Raw genomic sequence first — 14,147 nt, forward strand, 5'->3', positions numbered from 1 at the left:
CAAGCAGACATTTGCATGAACTTTCATTTTTTCCATGTCCCTCATTTGGGGCTAGCAACAGCAGTCTGTTTTGTTGGGATGCTCACATGCTGGAACAGGAGCTGCAAGCAACTCGCCTCCACGCCTGCCTCTCTGGGCAGTGTTGGAAGAGTCTTGTGGGTCCTGGCCACAGAAACACAAGAGGTTCACGGACATCTGCCACTGCTGTTCTGCAGCCTGGGTGTCATCACAGAGCAATAGGGCCCCACCATCATTGCTGGGAATGGCCACTGGCTGGTTCTAACCAACCATGGGGAAATCTCCACCTCTCCCTCACCTCCACCAGTGCTCAAGGTGACCCAGCTCTGCCCTTCAGACAGAGGGCCTTAATCCTCCCAAATCAAAACACCCATCCTCCTCCCCATTTCTGCATACAGCACTTTGTACCCCCGTCTCATGGGCTGGAACCGCTCCAACAGTTAAAGAAATGTTTGGATGCAGGTGGTGGGAGGAATGATAAAACAACAAGCACTGTCTGCCAAAGAAGGAACAGAAGGTTTACCCTACCCACCCGTAAAAGGATGCAGAGGGACACTCAGCTGTGAGCTTTTGGAGCCCATCTACTTTTTGGATAGGAGGTACTTCTGACAATACAACGTCTTTGAAAGAAAAACTAAATTTTTGCTATAGTTTTCTAAGATATTTCAATAACATAAAAGATCTTCTTAGTGTAACTCAGAACCTCTTCTTGTGCTTTACAATTAGTTTTAAATAAAATTGCTTTGAATTTTATGTTGCAGTTAATCAACAACATTTTTGAGATTAACAAAAATTCCCTTTGCTGCCAAAGTACAAAAAAATTATCTGCATGTCAGTGCTCAGAACAAGAATAGTGCAAGCTAAGTACGTAAGAATGAGATCTAAAAAACAAACCCAACACATGCACACACAAAAACAATCACCCTGTCATTCCCAACCAAGTGTAGCCAATTTGTGGCAATTAGCACATTGTGCACAATGCAACTCACTCAGCCTTCCACTGCAGTGCCAGAGAAATTGTGGGTGGCGTTTCGTGCTGGAGCTTATCAGCAGTACTGCCAAGGGATGCTGGAGCATCATCAGACACCTTCTAAAACATGCAGTGGTTTGGCTGCTGTCTCTACCTGCCAGCTGCTTTTCAGTGAGTTGTTATCAAGAGGGAGAACACTTAATCACAGCTCTCCAGCAGATTATATTAAGAGAGAGGGCCGGATGACTTCTGGCAAATTAAAATCAGATGAAGCTATCACCTTTCCCTTCCCTCCCCATGGCACACCACTCCCAAGCTCTGGCCACCACTACTGATAAGGCAGGAGGCATTTTTCCACCCATTAAATCAGCAGACCACTATATTAGGGTAAGCAAAAACAGATATCCCATGCTCAGGGTCATTACTGAAGTGGGATGACCAGTTCTGGGCAGAAATTTTAATCCATTGCTGTAAGACCACCACAGTTTCTGCTTTCTTTCATTTCAATTTTGCTGGGGCTTAGCCAAGACTGAGCTTCTATCTTTATAAAGCACACAATATATTTAAGATGCAAAATATCCAAGAGGCACCAAGTTCTGAAAATGTTCACCTTGTTATTTATTTAGCATCTAATAATTACTCTTGGATGCACCAAAAACCCCACAACACAGGAAGATCTTAAAGATACTGTGTGTTATGGAGAAATAAAAATGAAAGATGCAGTCCTTCAGTGGCTGTTGTCATCAGACATAATGACTTTACTCATGCCTTTTTGCTGAATTTGAAGAGGTTTCAACTCCTTCTTTAGAGAGGGGGAAAAATACCACTGTGACCTACAACTCATTTTCCTTCAAGAATTTCACAGATGTTTATTACAGCAAATTTGATTTATGAAAGATGCCTGTGAATTCTTGAATTCTGCCTTTTTCCTTCCTTCACTACTCCTATTGCAAGGCTATAAGTCTAACCTTCCCTTCAAACCCTATTTTCCTGCTAATATTTTCAAGAAATTACTGCATCAACAGCCTGACAAAGACACCCCTGAGAGGTGCGAAGGACTAGAGAAAAGGAGCTGGGTTCAAACTCTTTGATAAATTGGTCTGAGTGGGAATACTCCATTAGATGTGTAGAATTGCATAATTCATTTTCTTCTTGAACCTGTTAGTGGATTTTAATAAACAAGTTTTAACAAACACAGCACATTCTCACTGACCACAAAAATACATAAATAAATAAATATAAAATTAAAAAAAAAAAAAAAAACAGTGGCTGGCTTTGGTTCATTACCAGGGAAGCCAAAGGAGATGGAGGAAGGTCTTTCAGCCTGGCAAAAGCCAAACTTTTGCTATTATCTTGTCCTCAGCAAAAGCCAACAGGCTTTTGTCACTGTCCTCTTGCTGGCAGGGGACAGTGCCACAGCCATGAGCACCACCAGACGGTTGTAAATCTATCTGTTACTGTGAAGAGCCAACAGATTTCTATGAGAAGTACATGCACAAACATCCTGAAGAGGAGCAAGATTAATTTTAAGTGTCTAAGTATTCAAATAAATGTAATACTTAATAAAACAGAACATAAGAAAAACTGAATACATGTTAATGTGTGCATGTATAAACTCGTGCTTCACTGTGCCTTAACACTGCACATGGAGCACTTCAATTTTTATTGTTTTAAAATATTGTATTTGTATTTTAATACAAAGTATTGTATTAAAAATAAATAAAAATAACTTTTAACCGGATTATGAAGTGGTCTGTTTGACTCAAAACAAGACACTTGGCACTGGGGCACAGGGTTCAGCTAGAAGATGAAATCACTTGAAATTTCAGGGTAGAGAATCCCCTTTGGGATTCTTGGATCCCCTTTGGGGCTTTGCATTCAGATGCAGGAACCACAGGAACAATGGTTAGGACAGGGTCACCTGCTTTCCCAGGCAGTGTCCCAGTGGCCACAACCCAGCTCTGGGAGGAGTGCAATCAGTGATGCCAAATGGGGCACCTTCAGCACAGTCCCACAGACTTCCTGAGGTGAGAAATTGTGGTGCAGATTCTGCCATGAAAAAGGCAGAGAACGGATTCGAAACTAGGTCCCTTCACTCTAGCTTCTTACTTATCAAGCTAAGGATAATTTCTGACTTTGACTGTATGGGTCAGTGAAATGTGACAACGTGCATTAAAAGGAATCACTTTTAAAACACATCAATACAATAACCATTTAACAATACCACCAGTCCCTCAGAAGAAAACTCCACACCAATATTTGCATCATTTATTCATATATTCTCATGAGACTAAAAGCTCGTGTACTTTAAAATTCATTTAAAATACAATATTGGACATGCACGAGGATGAAGACTAAGAGTCTGTACCATTTTCACATTCTGGATATAAAGAAAAAAAATTGATGGGCTCTGGAAGAAGCCTCTCTATGCACACAGCAGCGTATGTCAGTGCTCTTCACATCTTCTGCTCTACATCATTTGGCTAAAGAGACAGAAGAGGAAGGTGCAAAGTCACACAGCTTTATTTTTTGCCTTGTGGAATGTTTTAAAACTGTCATTAGCTGATTTTATGAATTAAAAATATTTTTGATAGTCATGTTGCATTCATGCAGGAGAAAGAAAAACACACTAAAAAAAAAACACTGACAGACATAACTGGTAGAAAGGGAGGATGGTTTGCTGAAACCAAGCTACATACTCACAAGTCATACAAAACATTTCTGTTTGGCTTTTCTTCTCTGTGCATGGCAGGTGCTGCCCCTCTGGGCATAAAACTCACCCCGAGGGACAGCAGAAAGCATCCCCCTGCTTTCTGTCTCAGCCAGCAGCTCCTAGCAGCACCTCAAGGCAGCAAGGAGACTCCTGCCCAGGAGACCCCTTGTGACGTCCATGATCTCACTTTTCACGATAATTTTCTCTCTAGTCATTTCCCTGCTTTTTAGGACACAATGAGGTACCAATTTCATAGTTACCAAATCATTTTTCCTCGTATTTCTAACCTATTTTACAAGTATCCTATAGGCTCAAGGCTGAACCTTAATTTTTCTTCGTATAAATGAGGATGCATCTCAGCTAGCTGCTGTATTTTTCAGCTGTGTTTGTCAGGGTTCCCCACATATCACATACTATTGAAAAGGCTACTGGCTGTACATGTAGACAATGGAAAAACTCCTGAGAGCATTGCTTGTGTCTGAGAGAAGGTTTGTTGTGATTTTGAGCAGTCAGCCTTCTGTAAAGTGTTTTTAATAGTGTGCTGGGCAGCTCAGGACCAAGTCACCTGCAAGAAGTATAGACAGTCCCCACAACTTTCAACTGCCAGGCATAGGTTATGCTATCCTGTGGCAAGCATGCAGCCTACATAGAGTTTTACTTATCCATTGTAGCCAATGAATCTGATGAAGAACAATAAATGACACAGGGACTCCCAGAGAGAATGAGACCCAGATAAAGCCACATGACTACAACTTCATCTAGATAAAGCACACAAAAGAGTAACAGGCAGAAGAACTTCTAGCAAGTATTTTGCTATCATCTAAGCACCTCTAAATGATGGAGAGCTGGCATTATTTATTAATCAGGTTGTTAATTTAAGAACCTTGCTAGACTGCAGCAGTAAGAACGAACACTTATGCATGTGCAAAGCATTAAGTGTGGAGCTTTAGTCTGGAAGAGGTTTCTGTAATGCTAGTCCATGATTCCTGCTGTAGGATTCGATCCATCCTATGCAGAACCACTTATTAGCAACTCTCAGACTGCAGTAAGATGTTCGTCAACACCCACTAGGAGACAGCACCTTTCAGAAAAAGAACATAAAAGCTCTTTTCTAGTGAGGCTGCACAGGGAAATGAAATTACAAATTTTGACTTCTGAAGCTCGCAGTTGTGTGCCATAGAAACAACACTTCCCTTTGCTTGGCCTGCCAGAGCCTCCTCTGCCCAAGGAGGTTCTTGCAGCCACAGCCCTCCAGTTGGACGAGTGGTTCCCAGCACAGTGCTTCCCCTCTTCTCAAAATGCACATTTCTCACCCTGTCTGCCAGAATCCAGATTTGTTTTAGTTACAGGACCATCTGCTTTTTGAAAGGCTCTTTTCTCTTCTATTTTATTTTTTTTTTTTTTTGGATGACAGATGGATGAGGTTCAAATTCTTCTTGTAGCCAGCAATGAATTTTTACAATTCATTGTCTCTGCTGCTTACTGTCTTGCTTTAATTACTTGAAAGGAAGAACTCTCATGGGGGAAGAAGGAGTTTTCCAAATCCATACACTTTTTAAACCAAAATAAGCATATAAAATACATTTCTAACGCTTTAACTAAACAAATAGTCTGGCTCCAGGTTTGTAACCTAGTTCCGTAATCCTGTACTGGCTCAGGTTTCTCTTTCATGTCCCAGAATAAAGAGATGTGGAAGCAGAGGGCCTACTTTAAGGAGCTATCTCCAGTGTTATAGCATCATATTTTTCCCCCTAGAGTCTCACAGTATCATCTGGCTCTTTCAAAGTCTTAGTTCTTGTAGTCTGGTGTTTGCAGAAGCGCCACACTTACTTCTAAAAAGCTCACCAGAAAAAAAAAAAAAAAAAAAAAAAAAAAAAAAAAAAAAGCAATAGACTTTTAGCCCTTAACATTTAAGAAATAAAAATTTTAAAAGCTGGTAGACAGATTTATGTTTTTGCTTGAATTCTTTTGTGTTTTAAAACCTTGCTGTTTTTATTTCATATTTAATACCCTTTCTGGAATGACAAGCGTGTAATAGCAAATAAACCTCCAAAATACCACTAAGACATAGTAAAAGAGCCCCCACTAGTGTTGTGCTGCCAAGCTGGCAAACCTTGGACCACAGGCCATAAATCACAGGCCCACGAGCCGCAGGCATCCCACGGCGTACCCCAGCAGGCAGGAGGAATGGGGATGTGCTTCAGGGAGGGTGGTGGGATTTATGGGGCACCACCAACCACGGCTGCCTTGGGTTGGCACCCTGCCTCCAGACCAACACCACCATGCTGCCCACTTACTGCTTCACTTACTGCTCCACGGCCAGGGATTGGGGCATGCAAACCATGCAAAACCAACCATGCAAACAGCCCTCAAACAGGATGCATTAGAGAAATGCTCAGGCAGCAGAGGAGCCCCCAGCTCCTCAACGTAGCAAACCTGAGCTGTGAGCAAAAGAGGGACAAGAGAAGGTTAGGGACAAATAACTGGGCAAAATGCTGGATAATCCTCCAGTTTGTATCTCCAGGTTATGCCACAGACGTGGTCCATCTGTGAAAATATTTTACCGCATGTCACTTTTATATTAATTTCTTAATAATAAATAAATGCTGCTGGCACAGCTGCAGGCACCAGGCTCACCAGTGCGTGTCCCATGCCCCAACTCCCAGCATGCCAGCCTCGCCACCACCAAGGGGCACATCTGTATCTCAAAGCAGGAACAAGCACTACCAACAAATGGAGCCCAAATCAACAACATTCAGAATCTCTGTCCTTTATTCTTCATTCACTGTGGAGCCTTTGTAGGCTTCAGTTTGGTTTTCAATGAAGCAACTGTTTCGAGAAAAGGAGAAAAAAGAGACGGAGGAAAGGAGAAAGTCCAAGGGGCGGAGGAGGTCTGAGAGCAGAAATAGAAGTGCAATCCAAGAAAAATCTATCTTTTTTTTTTTTGCTCTGGTTGCTTCTTGATTTCCCAGAAAAACCAAAAGCAGCTGTTCTAATTTACTGTTCCCATAGTAGTGTTTAGTGTGCCTTGATCTATTTCCTGATGTGATTCCCATTTTTTCCTCTCATTTACTGATTTGTGATATTTCATTCCTTTTATAATATAGACAGGAAAAAGTGACAGCTGAGCCATTTTTCATCATGTTAAAAATAATTTTCAGGACAATGTTCCTACTAGCCATGTTCTTCTCCAACAGAGAATCATCTGCTCCTCAAAATGAGTACTGCCTAGTTGCTGACCAAGCCTTCTGGAACTACCTGGGTTTAGGTTTATTAAAAACAAAAACAGGAAAAAAAAATCCTAAAAAGATAAAAGCCCATTCTATTTACAGAAATATTTTCTAGCACAGTGATTGTTGATCAATATTCACATCCACTTCTTTGTGCTCTGCAGCTCTGACTACATTTCACACATTCTTTCAAAATCTTTATTAATTTAACAGAGAAAAAGTAGGCCAGAAGGAATTTTGGTATTGAGGGCATTTCTCCTGAAGTCACACAGGATCTGAAGTAGCCATGATTATGCATCACAGGAGTTTGTTTTGTTTGTTTGTTTAAAATTAAAAAAACAATAAAAATGGTACAGAGAAAAAATATTTGAAAAAAATTAACTGCTGCTTTAACATTTTCCCCATATTATAATTCTCACCGAAGTCCCAACTCCAACTCTTTTTCCTCTTTTGAAAGCTGGTGTACACCAAGCGTTCATTTTAAAAGGAAACACCCACTGAGGTTACCTATACCTGCCTCATTTTGCACTATGTTGTCTGTTCATGACTCGACTCCACTAAATGACCTGAGCACCACTGGCAGTGCTGCATGCTGCTCCTTGTGCCTCACCAGACATTTTAAAGAAAGAAGTTGATAAATAATGTTTTCATGCCCAAAACTCAAAGGCCAAATAATCTCTAGATAACTCAGGAATGGCACAGTACATGGCTGAAACCAGAAGAGAGATGCAATACAGAATCCCAATGATATGCAGAGGTTAAGTGATGCTACTGACCTCATCTGAGCTGTCAACAGCAATGGGAAATGCATTGGCAGCTTCCTAGCAGGTTCCTGGGCCCTCCTGATAACCAAGAAGCAGCAGGAATATTTCAGCCCCAGAGGAAGGTGAAAGGCTTAGGAGTAAAAACACAAACAAACAGAAAACCCACGGAGATGCTGGTGTTCAGACAAAATTGGGAGGGAGCTTTGAGAGTGAACAAAAAGAGGTTTATCCTTTTGCTAGGGAGAGACATACTGCAGAGGACTGGCTGTACGGAACTGGATGTGTCCTATTTCCCTGAAAATGGCCTTGGGCAAGAGGGGAAAAACACCTCAGTAGAAAACAGCAGAAATGAAGAACTGGTCACAGAGTCAAGTACCTGACATGTGATGTTACATAAAATCAGATCAGCCTGGTGTGGACAGAGGGCTCCTGACATGACAACACACTCTCAGAGATTTCAACCCTGTAGATCCCCAGAAAATGTCAATTGATCATCAATTGACTGGTGGAGAGTGAACAGATAAAACATTCTCACAGCAATGAGAAACCTCTCTGTCCTGATACAGGGTTCAGCATCCATACCCTGGGACTAAGGGGATGGACTTCAGCTTCAGATGATGGAAAAGTCCTGTATGTTTCCCTAGTCACACTCCCCACTGCTAAAAATGTGTTCTTCAATAGTTCTCAGCGGAAGAATTAGCCATCATCCCTTTTGAGTTCACAGAGGACCAACATTTTTCCTCTCCTATTCTAGACAAATGTAAACATCGTGCTTGGAGGGAGCAATCAGGTGGTCAGAGTCTGAGATAGCTTGGTAGCTAATAATGAGCAGAGATGAAGAAACCAAACAGTCCCTCAAGACACTACCCCAGCAGAGAACTGGTGGTATTAAAAGACAACACTCCTTTCTTCCGCAGGGATTCCTGTAAGTCTTTCTGAGAAAAAGAGGATAAATGAACACATCTTGGCAGCTCTTGGCAGGGTGGCACAAATCAAAACCCAGATAGATGAGACTCCTCCCTGCTTCTCAGGCTACTTGTGGTGGGCAGCTTTTATCTAAAGGCACACCTACCTTGAAAATGGATGTAGATTCATTGCCTAAGGAAGAGCTTAATATACAGGGGCTCATCACAAGGCATCAGAGATTTATGGTATTAATATTGCCCAGGTGATTCCCTGTCTGTGGTGAGCGCTGAGCCCAGCCTCTAAGGACAGCAAGAGAGTTAGATGCTCTCTTTATCAGGATTTTGATGGAAGACACAATTTTTATAGCTTGGGAAGGAGGGAGTGGAACTAATATATCACAGAAGATAAATGTATGCGGCCAATTAAAATAGATATCTAGATGTTCTCACCAAAAAAAACGGTACTAGGGCAGTAGAACTGAGGTTCTAGTAAGTTATAGGATCTGCTCCAACATGGAAAAGGTGAAGAGGAGCATGTGGCCATTTTTTAAGGCTGTGTCCAGCATTTCAGGATCCAGGAGTTTTTAAGAGCTACATCTTGGCATTCCTAATAACACAGAAGAAGGTAAAAAGGGTCATGGTGTACTCATTTGTACAGACCATCTGCCTCTCTCAGGACCTTGCAGTGTTCAGAAGAAGCATTTTGCAGATTTTATTAAAAAATAGGAAGATAGCTGCACAGATAGGGAAATGCGCTCAGTGCCAAGTCCCTTGACTTGCCAGATCTGAGATGAAGTCCAGACTGACCAAGAAAGTATGTTCACATATACATTTTTAATTTTTTCTTAATATTTTTTAAACAAAGTGGAGCTAAAAGATCAGCAAATTGAGCATTTGCTCAGGATGCAGTTTCCTCCCACACAATAGCATCACCTTACGTGAACAACTTCAAAACAAGCATCCCACCACAGGATAGGCCAATTCAGTAATACCCGGAAGAAAGGATGAACAAAAGGAAAGAATAAAAATTAATGAAAAGGAGGAAAGGGATGACAGAAGTGCCATACAACTAGGATTTTCCTTCTTGATTAACCTTTAAAGAAAAGTGAAAGCAGAAGAAACTACACACAGAAACAGATGCACACAAAGAACAAGGAGAGCAAGCAGTCCCTACACCAACACACTGGCAAATGCAAATTCTGTAAAGCAAAAGAGTTCTGACTCATTCAAATGACTGATGGGAACTGAAAATCATACATTGGGTACTTCTGTTCTCCTTAGACACACGAGCAAAAGAAACGCAGGTTGCAAGTGTCTTATGCATGCTGTCAAGAAAAGCCCATTTCCAAGTAGGGCACTTGTAATACAGACATCTGATGCAAATAGATGTGCAGAGATAAGGACTCAGAAGCAGAACCAGGAACACACGCACTTTCATTTCCTGCAAGAAAAGTAATAGATTTGAAAAGCAAATGTGAAAAAACCTTTCTGAACACACAAATTTGGCAAGTGATGATCATCTAACACAACTAATCAGACACATGTGCTGATTATCCATAGCAGCAATGATAACAACAGTAAATAGCAATAAATAACCACAAGATTCCCTTCAAACTCCTCATCCTCACATGGTTCTCCAAGTACTGGTCTGGGAGCAGTGTAGGGGAGGGAGAGACATAGTAGTGCCAGGGTCATGAAGCTTGAGCTATTCAATGTCCCTTATCCCCAGCTCCCCAGCCACTGCAATGGCTTTATTTCAGCTCCTAAAAACCACTGGACTGGAATGGAGCTGGAGGAAAACTCCATCACAGCACTGGGAATCCAGGAACATAGAGCAAAGGTTGGGAGTGCTGCTACTGCTCCATCCTGCTACATAACCATTTCCATTTTTCTATTAGGTTGCCCAAAATGGTCTATTTTAGTTTGATATTACCAAGCAAGTTTTAACCAAATAACAGTACAAACAAGAATCAACCTGCAGAGAATGCCAGTGATAGCTGGATGTGAATCAACTGACCCCAAAAAAACTACTGCTGGAAGGTGCTCACAATTAAGAGCACCATTAAAAACAACTAAAAGGCAGATATATATATTTTTTAATCTCTAAAAAAAAAAATATATATATATATATATATATTTTTAAAAAATATTCAAGGTTGGAGTGACACTAACCAGTTTTAAAAGGAGAGACACCACTTCAAAGTTTTTCTGTCTCCCAGCTTGAGTTAATAGCGAACCCCTAAATAGCAGGCCACTTGCAAGTCCTAAGCCTACTAAAAAGAATTGTACTTTGGATCAAAGAAGGTGTCTGGCACAGACTCAGATCCTGACCCTCAGAACTGCAGTCATACCACTACGGTGAATTTAAACCCTATCTATAGGCAGCCAATTTGATGAATGCAAAGCATGAAGAACAGAAACAACTTCAAACAGCTGAGCGAACAGCAGTGGTTTGGCCTCAAAATCCCGGTGACAAGGTAACTCTGTAGTGAGGCCTGAAGGTGAGAAGAACAGGGGGTTGCTGCCACTGCACTGCTTAGAGGCAAGTAGAAGTGCAGTCCCTCCAGGCACACAGAGAGCAACCCTGGTCCTGAACACAATCCCCTGGATACGACACAATCAGAAGTTAAAATGACTGTTACCGAGAAGATGGGAAAGAAGGGACAACAACTGGTTAACAGCATGACTTTGGAGGGTCATTTCCTAAGAATGAGACTATTTTTCAACATCAGCAGCATCTTTCCCCATTATGTCAGACACTGACAATGGTTGTCAATCACTGCATAATTGAGCTGGTACTTACTAAAGCAAGTACAGTAGTAGACCGAAAACGCAAGTATTTGGCCTCAGGGAATTCAAAGAATCAAAATGCATTCTTGTCAGAGTCTAAATTAAATCCAAAGGGCAACAGTCCATCAGTAATCTGCAAGTTTCCTAAACCAAAGGTCTGAAGAACCAACCCAGCATCAGCCTGTGTTATCTACATAAATCAGGATAATTTCTTCGCAGCTCAGCCTGGCATATTCAGGCTCCAGGCTATCCAAGAGTGCAGCTGGACTGTTCTTAGCTCTATAAAAATAAAAGATAGTATTTATTTGATTGAGAAATGCATCTCTTTCCTTCCCATATATACAACGAAAGCAAGCCATCAGATACCAATTGGCACTTTAACTGTCCTCACCTCTGACATTTAGCCCAGACAGATAAATTCCTAAAGATTCCCCACAGACCCATGGGGGCTTCTCACTAGGGCTATTAGTAGAAGGATCCAGAAGTCCACAGTTCTGTCTAACAGATGGTAACTATCCATAAACCAACAACCACAGACACAAATATCTAGATTTATTCACAACGATGAGAATCATAAGCAATGTTTGCTGTGGCTCAGCAAGGCTCCCTAGCAAACGTACTGATCTATACACTGATAAAACCACAAAGAATGGCCCAATTCCAATTCAAGGACTGAAAATGACCAAATACCTTTCTTACAGGGTCAAACAGGAGGTTCCAGGTACCCACTACACCTTTATTTTGCAAAAGGAAAATGATTCAACTAGTATATTGTAAAAGAGAGAAATTATTCCAAAAAAGGTAGCATTACCTAAGAAATTTTAGGAACACATGGCAGATGTGATGGGACTCAGGATGCGTGAAGGAAATCAACATTGTTCATGGCAGAGAAGACAATTATTTTCTGGAAATATGTTGCTTTTAAGAGAAGGGAGCAAGAGGACATTCCAGTTGGACTTCCTCTACACTTCCTTACCTACCCCAGTGCTTTTCTTTTGTTTTAAAAAATGCCTTGAGGAGGGGGCAGCTCACCATCCTAGTGAACATCTCCAGCTCCTACCAATTCATCCAACCCACAGCCACCTCTCCAGAGGAATACCTCTCAAGCACATTAGAAATAAATGTAGATGCATGTGAAACCATCTTCAGCCAGCAGATCTTTTCCCAACGTACTCTAAGCCAAGAGAGCACAGGAAAATGCACAGAAAGAGGCTGATGAAAACAGTCCACATTACCGGGTCTGCCCCATCTCCCAGGAAGACCTATGCAAACACAAGAGACATGTCCATACCAAGAACAAGGTGGCACACTTACCCAGCTCCCTACAAGGAAGTGCCATGCTCCAGCGGGGTGGCCGGGGACCTCTGCCATGGGGCATGTCGGGGCATCGCAGCACTGTGGCTTCAGAAAACCTAAAACAGGGGAAAAAAAAAAAAAGAAAAAAAAAAAAAAAGAATTTGAGAGCCAAAGTGCCAAAGCCCTTTTCGAAACCAGCAGATGCATCCTTCCAGACAGCTGCAACATTGCCTCAGCTTTAAATGCTGCACGCAACATATCATCAAGGTTGACTAACCAAAAAATTGTTTGTTAAAATGCAATTAAAACTGGAAGTATAAGTAATTTAGCAGCTACACACATCAGAAAACATCACAAGAGTCTCAAAACCAAACATTTCTAACCCCGTAATGGTGTCCTGCAACAGCTGTTAGCAAACAGACGGTCAGACTGTTATAGCATCAGCTGTCCTTCAGTTTTTGGCCACAAGGCTGAGTTAACATATGCCTGAAGAAACAGTGAACTTTTGTCATTTGCAGTAGTATTTTTCATCTTTGCTTTACCAAAATTTATTTCCAAGATTCATCCATTTGCAAGTTACTTCTAGCCATTTCAAATAAGACATTATATCTAAAATCAAAAGGCCAAAATGAATACTGCCTAATGACTGAAAATGTTGGTAACAGTATGAGTTGAACAATTAATTATGTAGTTAATGCAAGTTAGGTTCATGGTGATGGTACCTTGAAAAAACAAGCATTTTCAAGAGTGCACCAAACAATCCGAATCTACCAAAGTCTCAGTTATAACTATGCAATTTGCCCTTTAACTTACATCTGACAATGGTTTAAGTGACATTTCCCATAAGCCATATTCACAAAGTTTTGCAGGTTGATAATCACAGTGTATTTTCTCTCAAAACTTCAAAACAAAAACATTTTTTTAAGAACACTGTTTAGCAGTGGGGAGTCACCAGTTCTGAGCTGGCCACATCTGAAAACCACTGGCTGCATTAGTGAGAATCCAACTATCCAAAGAGAAAGCAAAAGGCAGAAGCCCAGAGGCTCCTTGCTTCTATTTCCCGGCAAGATGGAGCAGCAATGGGAGGACGTATCTGCATTGCCAGACACCCATGCCAGGACACACAAGCGGCATTGTTCAGAACAAGCCCAGACAATCCATTAACCAAAACCACAGGCTCACATCTAGAACTCACAGGGCCGATGTCCTTGAAGGCACATGGGTCAGAAATAGCAGCCAGAGAGATTGCTGGTTTTATTTCTTCCAAATTGAGAATGACAACATTGCTTATTTAAATGTGAATACAGTCCATATAATCACAACTGACAAAATCAAAATCCTTTACTGTACTTGAAGGAATTAGGTTAATTTTCCACTGCAAGTTTCAGAGAGATTACTGATAAAAAATAAAATAATAATAATAATAATAAAAATCATAGAGAATATTCTTTATACAAAGAT

The 14,147-nt window shown here is 41.2% G+C and overlaps 1 protein-coding gene across 2 annotated transcripts in view; it reads right to left on the reverse strand.

The window, feature by feature from the left end:
• KIAA1217 overlaps positions 1-14,147 on the reverse strand; it is a 373,099-nt gene that overhangs the window by 343,630 nt on the left and 15,322 nt on the right. Inside the window, exon 2 of one of the 2 annotated variants that reach the window (XM_082754177.1) lies at positions 12,705-12,802. In XM_082754177.1, coding sequence (XP_082610303.1) covers positions 12,705-12,768 — 64 coding nt within the window. In that variant the 5' untranslated portion in view covers positions 12,769-12,802. Of the gene's footprint in view, positions 1-12,704; positions 13,021-14,147 lie in introns of those variants that run through there. The other variant, XM_082754181.1, reaches the window with a different exon arrangement.

This window comes from Aythya marila (genome assembly GCF_965140915.1).
Source record: "Aythya marila genome assembly, chromosome: 2".
NCBI lineage: Eukaryota > Metazoa > Chordata > Aves > Anseriformes > Anatidae > Aythya > Aythya marila.